The sequence below is a fragment of the Podarcis tiliguerta genome, assembly GCF_965153285.1.
Source record: "Podarcis tiliguerta genome assembly, chromosome: 13".
Classification (NCBI taxonomy): domain Eukaryota; kingdom Metazoa; phylum Chordata; class Lepidosauria; order Squamata; family Lacertidae; genus Podarcis; species Podarcis tiliguerta.
Window position 1 is genome coordinate 37,812,147 of NC_139546.1, and position 21,236 is coordinate 37,833,382.

General features: G+C 48.0%; 1 protein-coding gene across 1 annotated transcript; it reads right to left on the reverse strand.

The window, feature by feature from the left end:
• Nucleotides 1–48: 48 nt before the first annotated feature.
• On the reverse strand, nt 49–19,387 carry TBC1D10B (TBC1 domain family member 10B). Its single transcript, XM_083409332.1, has 9 exons — nt 17,074–19,387; nt 11,613–11,712; nt 11,387–11,494; nt 11,135–11,241; nt 10,419–10,533; nt 8,994–9,059; nt 5,995–6,184; nt 5,308–5,462; nt 49–3,428 (listed from the first exon to the last, which is right to left on the reverse strand). Exons 1-9 carry the CDS (start codon nt 17,943–17,945, stop codon nt 2,721–2,723), a joined length of 2,421 nt encoding a protein of 806 aa, XP_083265458.1. The 5' UTR covers nt 17,946–19,387; the 3' UTR covers nt 49–2,720.
• Between the last annotated feature and the right edge of the window lie 1,849 nt (nt 19,388–21,236).

Genomic DNA, 21,236 nt, shown 5'->3' on the forward strand with positions numbered 1-21,236 from the left:
GACGGCCCAAACCATCAAAAATCAATGAAGACGCTTGACAAACTGGACTGTCATTTTGTTTTGTTAACATTTTTAAACAAAGCAATGAGGGGAAAATCCAGTAAGAACGAGGCACGAACAAAAAGAAAGACATTATTAACAAGGAGGACATTAAAGAGATGTCAGCTGTAAACTTCCAATTTTCTTCTCTTCCTGATTAGCAGTGGTGGTAAAAAAAAACTAATAAAAAATTAAAAGGCAAGGGGAGAAAATGAATTCCTAATTTTTCCAGTGTCTGTCCCATTAAATAAGAGCACAAGGTCAAAAAAATAATAACCTCAAGGTTCTGTATACATAATTACAATACTGAAACATATATATAATATATGTGTTATAGAGAAAAGTTATATACAGAAATGAGGATGGACTAATGGAGCTTTTTCGCTGGCTCGTAGATGGGATCATGGAGTCTAGAAGCTGCCATTTAGGGCAGGCGTGTTCTGGGAAGCGAGATTCTGAAACAGGTTCATGATTTTCAAGCTATTCACAACTGCAGAAAAATGTGACCTAAGGCGGAGAGCGATGCTGCGGAAGGTGAAAGCAGAAGGGGCAACAGGGAGAGTTATGAAGATGCACAAGTCCAAAGTTGCCCAAATCCATTCAGTCCACTTCCAACCCAGCCCGACCTCCAAGGCAGCAAGAGTTCTCTCTCCCTGTTGCAGAGGCCCTTCTTCCCACAACATTCTAAAATTCTGACCCGCCCAGGCTCTGCTAAGCTGCTGTAGATATCAGCATCCCAGGTCTTGCTAAGCTGCATGGAATAAAAGCCAAGGATCTGACCGGCTGCATTCTGCACCGCTATCAAAGGAAGGCCTAGCTAGCTAATGCCAGTGTGTAGGAACGTTAAAAGGGTTTGTGGTTGCATAACGAAAACACATCGAGAAAAATCATTCGAGTTACAGTATTTTAAAAGAACCAATTTGCTTTCCGCTGAGGGACAGAGGAATAAAGCATGCAACTTGGGGGCATGTACTATATTAACAAACTAAAAGCATTTTAAAACCTGTTTTAAACCGCCGTGCCTCAAATTTTATGAAGGGACTGTGGGCGTTCAAAATATGAAAGCATTCTCAGCCTGTTCCCCAAATGACAATTTCTTAACCTGACCCTAGGCCAGCCTTCCTCCTGCTGCTGGTCTCTCGATAAATGTTAGGGTACTGTACCGCCTCTGACTGCCATGCTGGGCTGGGGATCATGGGAGTTTTCATACCAAACACCTGGGAACTTGGGGAAGGGCTCTTCAAGAGAGCCCAGAGAAGTCAAAACTAATGGTCCACTGGCTTAAATGTGGAGACGCGTCCTTTGTATCCAGCAAATGACTGGTGCTGGGTGTATGCTAATAAAACAAGGGCAAAGATTTCCAAATATGTTGTTAAAGGACTGATATGGGTACCGGTGCTTGGAGAGGAACAGTGTACAACACAGTTTCCCCCCCCCCCTTGTTGGCAGAAGCTCCCTAGAAACCTGGCTGCCTCCCTCACTGTCTGGAGGCAGAAAATGGGAATGTTTCTGCCAAAAGGTAAATACTGAAGGACAAGAAATTGCTGAAGAGCAAAAACCTTTCTCAAGTGCATATCACCAAAGGGGGAAGGGGGAATCTCTCCAATCTCTTTTCTCCTTTCTGCTCAAGAAATCTCAACAGACACATATAGGCACCAACTTTTTTTTTTCCTGACCACTGCTAAGAAATCTTTGCATAGGAGCAGCCAAATGGCTGAGTTTCTGGGTAGCAGGGTAGCCAGCTCCCCACCCCCGATACACATACACATACACACACTCAGACTCGCATTCACAGAAAGGCTTCCTGTCTCAATTCGAGGGAGCAATCCAACAGGTTCAGCTTTCCTCTTTGCTGCAGGCCCATGTGGGCTAAAGCCACCTTGATTAAATTTCAGGCTGCCATGCGGCTTTCAAAGAACAGAGACACCGCCAGCAAATAAGGCAACTATTGCAGCCTGTGGGTAACCATGCATGGGGGCCAGGTAGCCAAAGGAAGGAGGGATTTCTTATATGGGAGACAGTCAAGTCTGGGGTGGAGCCGAGGGAAATATATATATATATATAGCAATGTTATGAGGGCCAATCCACAATGGAAGAAACATTTGTTAATATATTGGCAGGAAGACAATACCTTGTTCTCGAAACCAGCCTCTCTGGAGGTGGTTTTGTAAGCCTGGAGTGGTTAAATAGCTTTAAGGAGAGAGGATTCTATATACAGTACTTGAAATTGGGATGTCAGGAGTTATTATTATTAATAATATGGTTACCTCCTCGGTTAAGATTCCCAACCTTTCGGTAGGGGAGCGGAGTGATGCAGCTGCTCCTGTCGGTTGCGACAAAAACAGCAGCGGGCGGCCATTTTCCGTAGCCACGCAGAGCACAGCCGCCATCTTGTTTTGGCCCTATTCATTAACAAGAGGGGAAGGGGAGGGGGAAGGGAGCCACATCCACCTCAGGCACGCAAAGGGAGGTAAAAACATGGACCTCCGTTAAATATTCCACTACCCAACCGCGGCCCTAAGTTGTGTGGTTCAGTGCATGGCAGCTATCCCTCGCCTTGGCACAGCTCCTCCTGCCCTCTGGGTCCCCCTACCACAACAAGTCTCTGGGTGGCAGCCACCACCTTGGTCCTTGGCTGACGGGAGGGAGTCGTCGGGGCCCGTGTGGCCCTCCAGCCCTACTCAAAAGTGTGTGCTTTGTACCACGGACGCCCCTGAGGTTCCCCCCTCCTTCCCCTCCTCAGCGGGTGGCGGAGGGGCTGCCTTGGGTTCCTTTTTCCTCAGCGACAACTTCCTCTCCTTCTTTAGCTTGGCCTCCTCTTTGGCTCGCTCCCTCTGCTGCTTCTTCTCCCGCTCCTTCTCCTGCTTCTCCCGCTCCTTCTGCAGCTTCCGCTCGCGCTCCTTCTCCTGCTTCTGCCGCTCCTTCTCCAGCTTCTCCTGCCTCTCGCGCTCCTTCTCTTTCCGCCTCTCCTCCTTGCTGCCGCCGCCGCCCGCTTTCCTGGGAGGCCCCCCGAGCGGCATGTTGTTCCCAGTCGGGGACGGCAAGGCCGGGTGGAGGCCTTCGGACACCACCACCTGGCTCTGGGCGGCGGGAGGAGCCGGAGTGGGGACAGCCGACACGGCCAAGGAGCCCACCGTGTGCGCTGGGGAGAAGGAGGGGCCGCCGGTACTGCCAATGGCAACCCTCTGCCGCAGGCCAGTGAGGCTCAAAAGGCTGGCACTGGCGCTCAAGGGCGGGTTCATGCGGTGGCTTTCCTCGTGGATGGCCCGTGAGCCATGCAACCGGCGGGAGGGCTTGTACTGCAGCTCTCCCCGCGTCTCCCGCCATTTCTTCAGCTGCGTGGCGTTCTCCCGCTCCACAAGGGCTTCTGTCACCGGGAGGTTAATCACCTGGGCAAGGGGGGGGGGACAAAAGCAAGCGCAAGAGGAATAGCCACGTGGCATCTTTCACCAATGTCCGCCACACTTCTCAACAGCACCCTCATATGTGTAACATCTCCCGGCCCACACAAAACAAAGGCAGGGCCTGGGCAAGGCTACGTCACAGCTGCAATGGAAACCACTTGCCATGTGGAGTTCCTGGTTTCTTCCCTCTGTGGTTTCTCTCTCTCTCTCTCTCTTTCAAAGCAGCCTGGGCAAGCAGAGGAAGGCTGCTTAACCTTTTCCGCTGTGGTCCACTTTACAGTACACAATCAACTTCCGCCATGCCACCTTATAATCTGCATTTGGGTGAATACCAGGATCCAGGACTTCACCCACGTGCAAGCAAAAAAGGGCCTGGCGGAGGGCGATTAGGTACTGACAAACATGGAGGGGAAGGGTTGGACAGAACCTCCCCGTTTGCCCTTCCTCCACTCCCAACACACAGCCTGCCCAGGCAGATTTTGGCTGTATGAAAAAAATAAAATCAAAACCATTTTAAAAGTTGAGGGAGAAGCAGCCTTCCCACCCTCCCAAACACCTGAACTCCACGTAATTTGTCACTGGAAGCATGTGATTAGCAGATTTCTTAAAGCACTTGCCACCAAATCTGGAGACAGTCTACTTTTAGGAGCTCATTTAAGCTCCCTTCCTCAATTATCTTACTTTAGGATTTTGAGTGCATTTGTATCTTCAGTTCATGCTTATCTGAATAAATATGGACACTGTCCATACTTATTCGGTAGCCTGCTCAAGCTCCTTATATGAGGCAGGATATAAGCATAACGGTTCAAACTAAGGTACTATGTATTTCATGTCCATGCCAATTTGCTATATGATAGAAGTTAGGTAAAGAAGTGTGAAAATTCAAGGTTCCCATAAAAAACAAACAAGGCCAACCACATATTTCTAGTCCCCAAGTTAAAAAAAAAAAAAAGATTAGGAAGATGGACAAAGTCTGAAAAATACTTAAAAATCAGGTTGATCATAAGCTATGAATGATTTTGACCAAGACTGAAGTAATCAGAATTGTTACACTATGGAATGGACCGACTCTCCTTTAAATTTGATATCCTTTCGATAATTTGTATTCTCCAAAACAGAGGAAGGCAGATTTCTGGCTTCCAGAATCTACTTTGTGTTTTAGCCAGAACCGCTGGAGATCCACCTGCTGGAGATCCACCTGGAATTTGGTGGGAAAGGCACACACCTTTAAGACATATACAGGGGTGGAGCTACCTGCCCCGGCACCCGGAGTGGTACGGGGGCGGGGCTTGCCGCCCGCATGGTGAGGTTCCCTAGCCGCCTGCCAGGTGAACGTCGGGAGGGGTGCTGCTAGCTGCCCGCCGCCTGCGCAGTGAGCGAGCAGGGGTGGGTGGCGTGGCGATGTCACCCACCCTCACAGCTGACACCCAGTGTGTACCGCACCCTCCTTCCTCTACCAGTGGGCATATATGTGCTGCCTCCGAGAACAGTTCTTCCACCCAAAAATCCATTTTGGGTTACCTGAAGTGTCCTTCATTTTAACATTTTAATTTAGGTTCCTTAAAAAAAACCCAACCCCGCAATTGGTAGTTATAAGTCCTTGCCTATGGAATGGATAGTCCCTTCTTTAAATCTGATATCCCTTTGATAATTTGCATTCTCTACACCAGGGGAGGGTAGATTTGCAGGTCATCTAGAAATCAAACAATTGACCCCAATCTGCCTTCCTCTGCCGTGTGAATCCTGACTACTTTCCCAACTGGCTTTCTGCCTGACAGATATCATGCAGTAACTCATCCTTGGTGCAGAATCCAAGGCTCCTTGTTCCCCACTTAGAACTCTGCCCTTACGACCTGTTTCTCACCTCCTGGACAAGGAAGTTCTCTTGCATGGTATCAACAGGCAGGTTCCTTAGTTTCTCCATCGTCTCGTACATGCCTTGGCAGGAGCGCAGCTTGTCTACTGAGCCCAGCGTGTTCCGGAGCAGCACTAGGCCCACACGGAAGATTATCTTCACCCCTGCAAGTGGGAGAGAAGGATCACTCAGGGGTTGGGGGTGGGGGGAGAGGAAGGAGCTTGACACATTGTACGACAGGCATCCCTAAACTCGGCCCTCCAGATGTTTTGGGACTACAACTCCCATCATCCCTGACCACTGGTCCTGTTAGCTGGAGATGATGGGAGTTGTAGTCCCAAAACATCTGGAGGGCCGCATTTGGGGATGCCTGTCGTATGAGGCCAGGAATCCCATCGTCCTCTGTGAGGTGGAGATAAGCGTTATAAAAAAGGAGGCTACACAAGTCGAGTTTGTAACAACCAAGTAAGCAAGGGCTCAGGAGTCACCCTTCTGATTCAATGATGGAAAGGCTTTTCTTTTGAAGCCAAAGGAGAGGATCCAATTTATAGCAGAAAATGCCGTTGTTCTTGTATCTTTCCCTACTGACTGGGTCGGCGTAAGTGGGGGGGGGGGGGGCGATGCAGAGACCACGTAATCAAGACACCCAAGGCCTGGCAGAGAGAAAGCTAGTGGGGACTAAGGAATGAGCCTCACCTTCGCAAAAGAACATGTCCCAGACGCGCAGCACAGAGCACCAGGGCAAGGTCCGGGAGAAGATGCACATGAACCACTCCGTCATGTACAAGATGGGGTCAACCTTGTACCTTTTCAGGTGGCGGTAGGCAATGGGAGACGCTCTCCGCAGCAGGGCAAAGAAGATCTCCCCGTCCAGCTGAATCGCCTCCTGCGCAGGAAGCACAAGAAACCTCTGGGGTGAGAGGAGCACCGGGAGGAAGGGGAATCACCAACCCGGTATTTCCCCTCCCCACTACTTCCCCCTTTCTCCTTTTCATTGTACCAGCCCAAAGGAGGGCTTGTGGGAGTGGTTGGGTGCAGGAATACCAAGGTGGATAAAAATCATTGAAAATCATGGGGGGTTTTTTTAATTTAAATTGGATTTTTAAAATAAATTGCTTTTGGAGGAAAAATCTTTCTAAAGTTAACTTTCTATTTAAGTTACATTATAGTCCAAAGGCTATTCATCAAGAAATAAGGATTTGTTTTAAGTTTTTTATGCGTGCTAAAACTCAGTCTAAGGTGTTTTTTAAAAAAACAAACAAACCCGTTAAAGCACATCAGTTAACAATCATGGATACTTATGCTATAATGTTACTGTTTTAGTAAAAAAAAAATGTTTAAAATTGTTATTAAAGAAATGATTGTTTTTCTCCTTCCAATAAAGTACAGCAGAAAAGTAGTCAAAATATAAACAGTTAACTTATTAAACCTCACAATAATTCCATAATTATCTGTCAACGTATTTCTAATAGTATAACCAAATCAGTAATTTTTGATAGAACTGTAAAAACCACTCTGAAAATTTATTATTCCAAAAATGAAACCTTCATCTGGTTGTATAAATTAAGATCATACCAGCAAGAATGAGTCTTTATGTAAAAATAAATAAACAAATGATTTAAATCAAGTCTTACTAACTAGTGATTTAAATCATGATTTAAATCGATTTGATATAAATCAAATCCATCCTGAGGAATACCAAAGAAGGATGTAAAAGATCCCAGAGTGCTTTATCAAAAGAAAGGTGTAGACTTCAGCAAATCAGCTAGCCTTTACAGATGCAGACATGGCAGGAAGGAGATGGCTTGTCCACACCCAAGCAAAGGTTTATACAACCTTTATACACAAAGCAGCATTTGTCACTTTAGCCGTGACTTCCCATCGTGGCTCCATCATGGCAAATACCAAAATCTCACAGATAGTTCCCCTTTCTGGGCTCAGAGCCCAGAACCCCAAGCCCACAGACAATGAAGCCCATTAGCCTGTATCAAAGCAATGGATATATATGTATATGAGCTCACTGCTGCTACAACAACTACCAATTATTTGCAGGATTATCTTGACTACCAAGATGGTGTCTGCAGAGCTTCTGGAACAGTTCACCTTTGATTCAACAAAGAACAAAGAGAAGAACAAAGAAGCCAAAAAGCAGCTTGAGAAGCCTGATTTAAGATCCTGAAAGTAGTTGTCACTTCTGAGAGCAAGAGAGAAGTACAGAGGGACAGGAAAGTCAGAGACAGTAACTAGGAAGGCCTGAAGTGGTCCCATGGAACACAGCTTAAGGCTGCATGGAGCTAGAAGAATTGCCATATTTTTAATGGATAAAGGTTCTGTGACTAATGGCTGTATATAAGGCAGAAATAAAGCTTCCCCCAGCATGAAACGAACATAGGAAGCTGCCTTTAAGTGAGCCCACCTGGCTTAGTACTGCCTACAGTAGGTTGCCAAGATTCAAGCAGGGGTCCCTCCCAGACCCACCTGGAGATACCAGGGGATTATACCTGGGACCTTCTGCTAGCAAAGAAGGTGTTCTACCACCAAGCCAGGGCCCTTCACCTGCTGATTTTTGCCTGCTTGGCAGTTGCTTAAAGGCACAGTCTCTGTCCATATAAAACAGGGATGGGGAATCTGTGCCCCCCCCCCCCAAGATGCTGTTGGAGATCCAGTTCCCATCAGCACCAGTCAACATGGCCAATGGTCAGGAGAGATGGGAGATGTGGCCCAACAACAAGCTAGAGTGCCTGGGGTTAGTCACCCCTGCTCCAGTGGGATGGGGTAACAAAAGACTCAAGACATACAGTTAGCCACTGATTCCTCTTTAGCTCTGTTGCTCATATGAAAGGTTGGCTTGATTTAATTCACTTTTAATACTCTTTCACTCTATTTTTTCCACCGTGGGCCCACTTTCAAGCAGTCACCTGGTTTAAAGAATGTGTTGCTTAATTGCACACATTTTTAAAAAGCAACTATCCCTGCATATATAAGCAGCTGAATAATAATAATAAAAAAAACAGTTCCAAAAGGGAAAGGGCATCTTTCCTTTGTTTCAAGAGGATGCACACACATCACGACAGGCAAGATCACAGATGTCGTATTTCCACCGCTGAAGAGATCACCTCTTCTAAAACGGCACTCGCTGCCCAGTTATAATTATAATTCAGCCCATTATAATGGGCTGGGAAAAGAAGAAGTTGGCAACTTGAGCCCAAGGCGAGCTCGCTCTCCGGACCAGTCATCCGTGGTGGCAGGGGGTGGGAGGGCAAGTTCCAGGTTTGACTGGAGGAAGGATGAAGGGAGAAGTGAAACAGGTTGGAAAACAAACCCTTAAAAAGTTAGTCCGATAAACTGGCCCTAACAGAGAAATGAAAGTGAGGAAAGAGCAGGCAGGTGTACAATTATGTGTGTCCCTCCTCCTGCTGCTGCTGCTGCATGTTACCAGACTACAAGCCTCCCGTCCTTTCCCAGGAGGGCAAGTTTCATTCCTCTCCAGAAAAGTAGAGAACAGGAAGATACTGGGCGGTTCTTGCAGGACACTGCTAAGCATAGATATTCCAGTGAAGTAGTAGTGGGGGGAAACCTCTATTCATTAGAGTGTTTTTTTTTTTAAGAGTGCAGAAAACATTTCCCCATAAAGAAGCCCTGTGGAAATGCCCGGGGCCTACTGCCCTTCCTCACAGGACCACAGCCATACTCACCAGTCCAGCGCTGTAATAGCCAGGGAGGTATTTCTCACAGATTTGCACCAGGCACCAGAAAGCTTGCTGAAGAGACAGAGAAACAGAAACTCTCAACACTGATAATCTGGGCAGTCCTGGCTAAGGCAGTCCTTCCACTAGTTCACTGCCCAATTGCATGCAATAAACCCCTACTAGTGCATTCAGGAAGGACAGCCCAGAGAGCTACCTCCTCTGTTCTGGCTGCCGTATTTCCTTTGCAGTACTGTGCAGGTGGCACACAAGCAACCAACGTCCAAAAAGAAGAACAAAGGAAGCTGCATTATATTGGGTCAGGCCATAGGTCTATCTAGTACAGCATTATCTACGCTGACCGGCAGTGGCTCTGCATGGCTGCAGGAAGGGAATATTATCTAGGCCTACCTTGAGGTGTCAAGGATTGAACCTGCGACCTTCTGCCTGCAAAGCAGATGCTCTGCTGCTGAGCTACAGCCCTTGACTTCCACTGGAGCTGAAGAAACAAGGCACCACCGATGGATTGCTGTGGGCCTTATAAATTCTGAAATACCATGGCTGTATTTCTACGTTGGGAAAGTGTTTGCAGGTAAGGGTGTTGACAACTGGCCTGAGACTAAGTAACAGGGCTGAAAAGTGGCAGGTTGACAGAGAGAGAGAGGGTTGAGGAGAGAGTGCCCAACAGACTCTTATCTCCTGGTAGACATGCCTTGAGGGCCTGTGCGCAGTCATAAAGATTGCTGCAAGACTAGAGTTTGAGTTTGGAGGCTCTGAGACATCTGTTTGGTTTGGCGATTAGAGTGCTGCGCGAGGACCTGGGAGACCAGGGTTGAAACCCCCACTCAGCCGGGTGACCTCAGCCTGGCAGTCATCAGCTCTCGGCCTAGCCTACTTGTTGTGAGGATAAAATGAGGAGTGGGGGGAAGCCTGCCCATCAGCTTGAGCTCCTTGGGGAAAAGAAGGGATGTGAGTGTAATAATCAATTTAAAAAACAAACCCACTGCACATGCTCAGTGTCATATAGAAAAAAGGCTGCAGCTGAGAACAGCATTCTGGGCTAGACAAGCCTCTTGTCTGACCCAGCAGGGCTCTTCTTAGGTGTCTCTGAGAGCATGGAGCAAGGTGCTGGCTCCCCCTGCCCACTGCTTCAGCAGCACAAAGGACAGTTTCTAGCAGAGAAGGAACCACTGGGTAGGCCTGGTGTAAAAGACCCTCTCCTTACCAACACCAAGACCCCAAGAGTTTTGGAGTCAGGATGCTCTCTGCCCTCCCACTTTTCCTGCTGAAGATTCTTCCCAGCATATACAAACTTTGGCTCCTCCCCAAACCTCATCCGCCACATCCCATCCTTTTCTTTTTCAGAGAACCCACATTCTCAAGGTGTCCGCTGTCCCTCCCTCTGCCACACAGTGTCATGAAGTAGCTCCTCACCTCTGCAGGCATATGCATCAGCAAAACCGCGGCCACGGGTGCCTGTGCCTGGCAGTAGCCTTCTTCTGGCCGGTAGATGGTGTAGGCCTTCAGAATGCGGTAGAGGTCCTGCTGCCTGCGACGGAAGAGAAGGGTGAGGACCAGGGATCCAGAACCCCTCTCCTAGCCTTGAAAGGGCATCAGATTCAAAATGGGACCCAGCAGGCTCAGGGAAGGGTTGGAAGGTATGATGTGGGTCTTTGGCCTCCAGGTAGTGCCATTTCTAACCCAAGACTAGGCCGCAAGTAAGGGCTGGGCCTCCAATGGAGGCTCAAGGTTTCCAAAGCACAGGCTGCAATGGTCCTGGGACAGGCAAAAGAGAGGTGGGAGTCATGAGCGTCTAACTACCAATAGGCTGTGCTACTTCGGGTGGGAGATGGAAGGGATGGAGGAGAAGGAAGAATGCTGGAACCTGAGTGAGTGCTGACAGTCTTTCCCAACCTGGTGGGCTACAACTCCCATCATCCGCACCCAGCACAGGGAGCTGGAGAGGAAGGGATAAAGCAATACCTCTAAGGCTCCTTAGAGGGCAAATTGTTCAAGTACACGGAGAGGAAGCGCAATCCTAAGAGTCAGAGGTGCACAAGAGAAGAATGGAGACCTCCCAACCTTAGATGACACTCATTTTGGCCACTGTAGCAAAACCATTCCCTGCCACCCGTCTTCCGTTCTCTCACCCGTGGCCTCCCCGAGCCGCAAACATCTCGTGGAAAGGGAATTGCCTGTGCAGGTCTTTTTCAATCACATCTAGCCATTTGGGATCTCCAGGCTGGCGTTCCAATTCCTAAGAAAAAAGCAGACAAGAACCAAAACAAAACAAAACGGAGAGGGGGAAAGGCTGAAAACTTGTTCTCTCTTCTTTTCCCAACAGAGAGCCTGACGTCGCCCTCCCATCAGCATAGCAGCCAAGACAAGGTACTTGGAAATACCTCAAATTTCCCTGGATTTTGATCCAGAAGCTCCTTGCTGTTTGAGAGGAGTTGCCACGCTTTGGCACGGAGAGAAGAGGGGATCCCCTTCCGGCAGCGCAATTTCACCTGCAAATGAGATGGAGGAATTAATAAATTCAGTAAGAAAGGGAAGCTCAGATCCCAGTTGGAGTCTTTCCCTCTACACAGTCGGGAAGGTGGTACTCAGCAGCTGATCCCTGCTTACCTTTTGGAATCTGCGTGACAGCCATTTGTCCCAGTGGGAAAACATGTCCAGCCATTTGAGTTCCCTCTGCCGGGCCACGTCCACTGGGATGGCGCTTTCACTGCAGGGAAAGAAGAAGAAGAAGAAAGGATAAGGAAGCAGATACTGAGCTAAGGAGAAAAAGGTTGTCAGTTCTATTCAGTGCCAAGTGAGTTTCATACATGCCCATTATGCTCATTTTGCAAGAAGTACACAACATTCATGGAAAGAGCTAAAGGGCTATGCAATATACTGGTGCCCTCAGCCTCTTGGCCAGCTTCTGCGCTTTCAAAAGGACACAGCTACAAATTCCTTTTTTGAAAAATGCAGATTATGCAGCTGCACTGGGGAGGTGGGACCACTGGGATAGCACCAAACTCCCCCAGCCCAGTGTCCTCCTCTTGCTCCCCAGCTTCATGGTCCCTGAGAGTCCCCCTCTTCCAGGCCCTTCTAGGAAAAGGGATTGGCAGGACAAGCCCTCCAGGCAGGTAACAAACACTTTTTGAGCCAGCCACCCTCTACTTGTTACCCTGAACATACCATCTTTGTAATTTCTACTCAACACATGGGAAAATCCTAGACTGAGCTTTCCTTCCATCAAACTCATTGCTCTTGGTTTGTGGCCACCAAGGAGATTGTGGGAGGGCATTGAGAAATGGAGCAGTTTCCTCCTGCGTAACCTGAGAAAATGTTACAGGGTAAGGTTCCAGTCAGAGTGTCTGTGGTTTCCCACTACCCATTCCTGCCTCCGGGCTCACCAACCGTGTACTACATGACTACAGGCACATGCAATATTCACAATGTATTCAGCTTTCCTCGCTCCTCCCACACAAAAGAAAACTTCAAAGAGTATCAGGGGATAACTCCGATAAGCATGAATGAAAGTAAGAAGCCCTTCAGCTAGTCGTGATGTGATTCACAGTTAGCTGGGCCATGGGGCAACAGGCAATTCAAGCTTGTCCTCTCCTTTTTAAATACATTTTCAAAATATAAACACACAAAATAAAGAAAGAAAGAGTGAGGTGCCTAATTTTACTTGCTTCCACCCCTTACCCCGCATCAGTTTCAGTCAAGAGGCCTTAGGGAAGGCGAACATACAGAAGGATCTGGGCAGGGCTCCCTTTAACAGAACCCAGCAAGAAACAGGAAGTGTAGTTTGCCAAACAGGAAGTGGTGGGGCTGCTTAATTGAAAAAAGCCAGGGAAGGAGTTTGGTGGGGAAGGAACAGCAGTTTTCTCCCACGGCCACACCCATCGGAGGAAACCAGTGGCTGGTGCTTTTGTGGGGCTCCACTTCTCTGCAAGGCAACCTACAAGCCTCCAGCACTATAAGGCTTTAGCCCACGTGCAGAGAAGCCAGGAACCTCCACTCACTTCCTACAGTGCATTGGGGTGGGTGCAGCCCTGGGCTTAGCCAACATCCCTATGCCCCATTTCTATCCTGGTCTTCCTCCCATGGAACTTAGAACAGCACATGTGGGGTTTATTTGATCTTCAGAATTTTGTGAGTGACTTGTCCAAGGTCACCCAGGGGAGTGTTATGGCTGAGAAGCAGTTTGAACCAGAGCTGCCTACACACCGAGTACTCAAGCCATGAGTCAAAAGCTCTACTTCGCCCCAAAATTCGCTAGAGGAACCTGCATTTCAGAGCCTAAGACAAATCAAAAGAGATATATTTTAACCAATGTGGATAAGGCAGGGAAGAAAACCAAACACAAAACAACAAATCCTGAATACAGGCTCGGCTCAGCTCCCAATACCCCAGGTTCCTTTTTTTCCTGCTCTAACCCTGTTGGCTGTCGATACCCATAGTTCTGTTTCTATTGACTACTGTTTACTTTGTCAGTCGTTCTTCCTCAATAACTGGCTTTCCTTACAGGTTCCAGCATCGGCCAAAAGATGACAGAAGGTGGTACAGATGGCTGAGCAGGAACAGCAGCTTATCTGCATCCAATAAGAGAAACTTCAGGCAATTGGTCCCACACCCGCCAAGCAAAGAAAGCAACCCCCCAGGCTGCTGCCACCTACATGCATTCGCCAGCTGAAACAAAACAACACCCCACTAATCCTTAGCACAGACATGCCTCGTTACTAACTCATATTCTGCAGACGAACAAGCTGACGGTCAGCAGACTGCAAAACCACTAGGAATTTGCACTTGTCAGAACTATCAACTAAAAAGGGCATTCCACAACTGAAATCAATCCTGCCAGCATAAACTACTTTTCATATTTAATTTGCATCTAACTTTTCTTGTGGGCAGAACTGGGAACTGTTTCTTCCTGCCACATCCTTGCATCTTGTAAGAAGACCTTAAAAATGGATCCAATGCATTGCTGAAAATTCTAGCGATTAGACAGCTTACAACAGAACCTCCCCAAGCCCCACCCCCATTTTCAGAAAGTGAATACTTCCCATTGCTAGAGACAAACAATAGGGAGAAAGCTGTCGGCACCACCTTGCCCTCTAGGGGTATTTGACCAGCCAGCTATTGGAAACAAAGGGCCTTAGGTGCTATGTAAAAAAGGATCTGGCCAAAGGCTCCTCTAATTCAGCGTCCTATCCTCATAGTGGCCAAACAGATGCTTGTGGGAAGTCTAATATCATGTTGAAAACTAGCAGGGAGAAGAGGGCTGGCCTCCGATGAGGTCTTCCTCATCAAACATGAGCTCAGCAGACTTTTCTCTTTAAAAGAAAACTAAAATTCTTAGGATTAGGGGTGGCTGCCAAATCCTGTGTTAGAGGCTGTTTACAGATACGTCACTTTCTAAATACACAATGTTCCACATGCCATACACACTATTCCACACTCCCATGTGAAACCAGGGCAACCGGGGAGAGGCAATGGTCCCTCCTCCACACCCTTTAGTGGCACCTGATTAGGGGGCTAGGTAAGTCTTTGAGCTAAAAGACCTCCCTGGACTTCCATCAGTCAGTGGCACTTGGCATTACTATGCTCAAGAATCCAGGGAAGTGAGACAAACTTCCACTAGGCTTAACTGCATGACGGAAGGCCACAGACAACTGCCGCTGTACAGTTACAGGTCCTGAAAGGTCAGCTTTTGAACCCACCCAGAATCTCCCAGCTTTTCAGGGCCAGAACAGGAAAGCAAGTCTGGGTAGAATGATACACTGGCATAGAGAGGAAGAGGGGGAACACCTTCCAATAGATAACGGCTCAAAAGCTCCTCAAAAGCAACAGCATATTGGTCAGCCCACGCTGCACAAATCACCTGAGAACTCACTCTTTTTCCTCACTCCATGTAGATGCTTTTAGAAGAAGCTGCTTGTAACTGAGGACTGGGGGAATGGTAATGTTAAGGAAACAAAAGCCAAGCACTCTTCCCAGAATATCTCTTCAACAGCCACAGCTGTAGACACTTTATTGAGAGCCTGAAGACAATTAAGAGCACACAGGGCAAGTTGAATGTGGCCCACCCATCCCTGCATCTCATCTCCACGAGGAGCAAGGAAGTCGTGTTAGAAACTCAGATATATAAGCTAATCGCCAAATGGCATCTTAAACCTGGGTTGCAGTTGCCACAATGGTATGTCTAGGCACCATTCCCACCCACCCCCAAAGAAGTTTATTAGTATTATTATTAATTTCATTTCTATACTACTTTATATTTTAAAGAGAAAATCTCAAAGTGGTTTACGGCACATTAAAACATAAAACAAAACAATACAGAATAAAACAAATTCAAGCTTCAGGGAAAACATTTCATATCCTTCTCTAAGTGCCATTTTGCTTTCCCCATATTTATTTACCTATTTAATTTATATAGATGCCCAACAGCAGAAGTACTCTAGGAAGTCAGTGCAGTGTAATGGTTAAGAGTGTTGGGCTAGGACCTGGAAGATCAGGGTTCAAAACCCCACTCAGTCATGAAGCTTCCTAGGTGACCTAGGGCCAGTCACAGCCTCTTAACCTACCTCACAGGGTTGTTATAGGGAGTGACTGAGGAGGTGGGTGAACCATGTACTCCTTGGAGAAAAAGGCAAGATATAAATGCATTAAAGAAGCTGTTCTGCTTACCTGCTTAAGAAAGGTGGAGGGGCCAGCCAGATGGAGATGTCAGTCGCCAACCTGGCATCCAGAGATCTCCATGTGGTCGCAACTGGGCCCATGTCAGTTGCAAAACATGTCTAGTGCCTGCCTGGTTAATTTCTAACACTGCCAGAAAACAACAGGGCAGTAATCAGTCAATTCATCATCTCATTCCCTCCTAACTGTTAGAAGACTGACAAGTGAGCAGGTGATTGTTTCCTTTGGCTATAGTTAGCAAATACAGATGTAGACATCCTATAAGAAAATGTCTAACCTTTGACCTGCTCACATCCTGGGACAGTGAATTCCCTTAGCAACTTTGTCTCCCACCACACCACAAATGCATGGAATGGCCATTTAGGAGAGTTGGCAACTGGAGTAAGAGGCAAACCAAGGTTTTGGGGGATATAGTGTAATACACAACTGAAATATAATATACTGAGACTAATGTTACAACAACACTTCCTGGGTTTGGGACAAAGACTGACTGGCATGAATGAAAAAAAGGTGGTCATCCACAAGACAAAAGAGCATGTAGCATCCTTCCAGTGAAACAACATATCCAGAGAGATGGTTTGAATTTCAGGCCAATGAGGGCAGCATCCAAGCTGAAGAGAAAAAACAGAGTTATGGTGGAAAGGGCAGAGATTAAATCCCAGTCATATTGGATGGAGAAATGAGTCACTTGATCTAATTGACGGATCATGCTGAAGAGATAGCTCTAGGGTTTAGGAAGACAATTAAGGCAGCTCCAAAACAGTCATGATCAGCAGCCCACCCACCCCAATTCATACAACTGTTTTACAGAGCATCAGGGAGCCTCAGAACTCCACACTGTCCTCCTGCCTAGAGGAGAATCAATGTATTTCACCTCTTTTCAAAAACTCAAGTGCTTTTTGTTCCTTTGCTGTATGCCAAGCACAAGATGATGAAGTAGGTTTAGAGGGGGAAAATAAGGATTTTCTTAAAGAGGAATGACTGCACATTCTGTTCCAAACGTCAACCAATAAAACCAAAATCTCATATTCCCCAAAAGTCAAAGATTAGAGGAAGCACTCCCCAAACTAGCGAGATACCATTCACGAAGTCTGATGGACGAGCATCTGTGGGCGATGCCTTAGGTTATACTTATGCTGTCAGGGTACCAATCTGGGCAAGGATCCCTCTCATCCCTAGGATTCTCCCCATAACCCAACTTTTCCAAAATGACAGCTTGCGCCCCCTAGGGGAAGAACATCATATATTCTTTTCCCAGCACCCTAGCCAGAGTTGGAATTGTGGTCATCACTGGATATCTTGCTGAACTTGTTTGTCCTGTATAAAAGACTTAACATCTCCCCTCCCTCCCTTCCCCACAGCATGGGAAACTCATCATCTTGGTGCCAATACTTACATTGAACCAACATATTGGCTTCCCCCTAGGAAGCCATATTTGTCGGTCCTCCGGTATGCCAATCCATTGATCTCAGAATCTGAACCCAGGGAGCTAGCATCATCAGGGAATCCAGAGCCGGGCAGTGACTCCATGGTGCCTGACATGAGGCTGACAGAATCCAAGTAGCTCAATGTGTCAGGAGCTGGAGGAGCCCTGGGTGCCGGGGTTCCGAGACTGGACTGGGAGCCCATGTCCTGGGGCGGTTGTGGAGTGGAGAGATCGTGAGGCGCCATTCCCTCTGGGGTGGTCGGTGGAGTCTTCTCGGGAGGCGTCACGGGGCTAGGCGCTACCACTACCACTGTGGGCGATTCTGGTGGAACTGGGAGAGATTTCACCATGGTCTCTTTAGGCAAAGCCACAGCTGGCGACACCATCCCAACATCATCGGACGACGTCACCGACATTCCATTTACCGTTGCCACGGCTGGCACAGGATCCACCAAATTGGTCACAGGTACCGTCTCTGCGGGAGATTTGTCGCCCATCGGAATTATGTCCGTAGCTACGACATCTGATGCCACCTGTGCAGGAAAGGCCATGGTCCCGTTATCGTTGGCCACAGCCATGAGAGACATCTCTACGGTGATCTTGGTTAAAGTTGCTTCTGTAGGAATGCAAGGTGCTGCTGTTGTAGCGCTGGTTGGCAGGTCTGCTTCCACGGCTTCCATTGTTACTGCATTGTCTGTTGCCAGGGGCGAAGCTGTCATGTTGTCTGCAGGCACTCCTACAGCCCCAGGAGCCGGGCTCACCTTCTTGAGGGCATGGAGCACTGAGTGAGGAGCATTATACCTCGGTGGGGGTGATGGGGGGTCCCCAGAACCGGCCTCCATAACAACAATGGCCCCCTCCCCCCCAACAGGGGGGGAATGTGGCCTAGTCACCCAGCCAAAGCCTGAGCTGTGGTAAGGGGAGGGTGGGGAAGGAGAAGGAGGAAGCACAGAGCCTCGCGCTCCCCCCTGCCCTGGTAGTAGCAGCAGCAGTAGGAGAGGCAACCACCCCAGGCTGCGCGCGCATCTCCAGACAGCCTAGGCCGGAGTTCAGCCAATGAGAGTCAAGGAGGAAAACGACTTTAGCCAATCACTGAAATGGAGCACAAATGGAACAGAAAGGGGTGGGGAGGGCCTGGAGATGAGGGCGGGGCTCCTCGAAGGGCAAACCAATCGAATAGAGCGGGCTATGGTGCGCAGCCAATCCTTAAAGGGAAGTAGGAGATGTCGATCAAAATGAGGAAGGGCGGGGGAGTACTTGCCAATCAGAGACGCAGACCCAAAACCAGAAATCCGTTTTCTTAGCCGGGAGGCCGGCGAAGCTCAACCAATCGGGACAGAGCTGGCTAAGGTATTTGTAGGAAAGGGCGGGGGAGAGGCGTGCTTAAAGAGCCCACCAGCCAACAGGAAGAAGAACCGGCAAGGATTGTCCAATCACCAGCGAGAGCGGAAATTAACCCTGCAAAGACGAACGCACGTGATGTTTATAGGCGGCTAACGGGGAAGTAAAAGCGGCGGCTCTCGTCAAATAAAGCGGCAGCCGAAGGTGTCAGCTTTTTTGAGTAGCGTGATCCTGAACCAATGGAACTCCAGGATGTGAAAATGTGGGCGCGAACGTTTTTGACGTTGCCCAGTCCAGGGAAAGGCAAGAGACCTTACTTGTCGGCTTGTGAGGTGTTACCAGAGTAGCCAACAAGAATGGGGTTTCGATTTTTAATTGACATTTCCCTAGGCCAGTCAGATTTAAAAACTGAGTTAGATAGGCGAGAGTCAGAGCCAACGACCAAGAACGAAATGAATTGTGGGGGCGGGGAAGAGAGTGATTGATGGGGCTACGAGGGTTATGATTGGAGCCCAGATTGTCAATTGAAAGGCAAGGAGGGGTCCTAACGGGAATAGAATTTCAAGAGATGCTGCCTCGACCGGCCTTGGCAAGAACTTGACCAAAGTCCCAGCATCCTTTGCACTCACGTGATAGTTGTCCACACTGTGCCGGATTGAAACACAGTGAAGTCATTCATTATTCTTCTTAATTCGGAGTGAAGCTGGTTTTGAGGGGAAGTGCATCGAAATACCTCACTGCATAAGACATGACAGGATAGGTATGGATTTGGGCTGACTTCAAAAAAAGAATTGCTGCCCCTGTGGTGAGCCTGCATTCCTTGGGAAAGCACATTGGGCTGAAGGAGGCAGCTGGAAGCGACAGACGCCCTTTCCCATTTCCCTTTCAGCGTTTACACTGGATCTGACTTTTACCCAAATCCAAAGTGAACGATCAAAAGTCCAAATGTGCCCTGGGGTCTGAAAATGTTGGCAACCCCTGATGTACTAGACGATGCGGATGGCGCTGTGGTCTAAACCACTGAGCCTCTTGGGCTTGCCGATCATAAGGTTGGCGGTTCGAATCCTCACGGCAGGGTGCTCTGTCCCAGCTCCTGCCAACCTAGAAGTTCAAAAGCACACCAGTGCAAGCAGATAAATAGGTACCTCTGCGACGGGAAGGTAAACAGCATTTCCATGCGCTCTGGCTCCTGGCACGGTGTTCCGTTGCGCCATAAGTGGTTTAGTCATGCTGGCCACATGACCTGGGAAGCTGTCTGCAGACAAACGCTGGCTCCCTCGGCCGGAAAGCAAGATGAGTGCCGCAACCCCAAAGTCACCTTTGACTGAACTGAACTATCCAGGGGTCCTTTACCTTTTACTAGAGGCAAGGATTCCCAGGTCTTATCTGTGCTGGGAGCCTTTTTAAGCTGAATATAAAGTAGCCATGTACAAATTACTTTAAAAAGAGGAAATGCATCACAAAAAGAAGGCAAAGATTTATGTAAAAATATGCATATACTACTTTATAGAGAGATATGCAAATTTAGGAAGTTTTATAATTTAAATACATGTCTGATGCATCTCACCATAGTGAGGAAGACTGACCTGGTGACCTGTGCTTTGTTCTTCAGGTGCTAATGAGCAACTTCAAGAGCTCTTCTTGGGTTCTCCCTTCTTGGGCTTCTTTTATATTTAAACTGGATTTTGGGCAGGCAGCCCCACAGAGGACTATCCTCCACAAAGAAAGACACATGGCCACCTTATCTGATGAACAAGATAATTTTTTTAAAAAGCAGATCAGTGTTGGTCTCCTCCCCACCATTTTTAATACACTCAGACTGATTTTAGATATGTACAGATTTACATTAACCCAGTTATAAAGTTTATCCTTTTCCCCCTGGCAAGTTTCATTACCTTTCAACAGCTGTGTGCTAGGAAAGAATTCCACAGGCCACAGTATCAATTTCCACATTGTTAGGAAAAGCTGCACCAATTGCAGGCAGGTCTTGCCGCTGTAAATTACAGGAGTCTTCAGGTGGCAAGTGTGCTCAAGGGAAGGGCTCTAGCTCAGTGGTAGAGCATGTGCTTTGCATTCAGAAGGTCCCAGGTTCAATCCCTAGCATCTCTTGAGTCAGTCTGAGAAAAGACTTCCTGCCTCAAGCCCTGGAGAGCTGCTGCCAATTAGTGTGGATGAACCTGAGCTAGATGGACCAATAGTCTGGCTTGGAATAAGACAGCTTCTTACACCCCAGGGTGCCAGGACCCTTGCGCTTTATTTCCAGGCTGGAAGTACAGAAGGTATGACTCCAAGCTAACAGAATATCACCTTCCATTTTGGGTATGTGTCCAGGAGGAGGATGTGTCAGCTCAGCACGGATAGCTGCAAAAGGCCTTAGTAGGTCAGGTTACCCTGAGCTGAGCTGATGGGCTCTTCCCTTCTTGCGCTTTTCTACACCTTAGCAAAAATGTCAATTCTCACCCTCCTCCCACCTGACCCACTGGTCTGTCTTCCCCGCTGCCACCTCCTTTTCTTTCTTATGTCTTTGTTCCTTCTCTCCATGTTTTTCCGCGTTTTTATGTCTCTCCCCTTGCGCCACCTCCATTTACCACTCTCTCTTTCAGGACCCTTCCAGGCTGCCTGTCTGTTGCATTCTGAAACACCTCATTGACGCAATAATAGTGTGTTAGCGATGAGTTTACATGACATGTTTCGGAATGCGAAAAACAAACCACCAGTCTGGAAAGGTCCCGAAAGAGAGTGGCAAATTCATACCCCAATCTGCTAGACAGTCTGCACACTATTCCACTGCA

Bases quoted from the DNA above. Each gene is read 5' to 3' on its own strand.
- TBC1D10B (XM_083409332.1), bottom strand. From the start codon at position 17,945: ATGGAGGCCGGTTCTGGGGACCCCCCATCACCCCCACCGAGGTATAAT. The intron at 10,534-11,134 runs GTGAGAGAACGG...CTTCCGTCGCAG, and splicing joins GCGGCTCGGGGAGGCCACGG to GCAGCAGGACCTCTACCGCA. The intron at 3,429-5,307 runs GTGAGAAACAGG...CCCCTTGCCCAG, and splicing joins AGAACTTCCTTGTCCAGGAG to GTGATTAACCTCCCGGTGAC.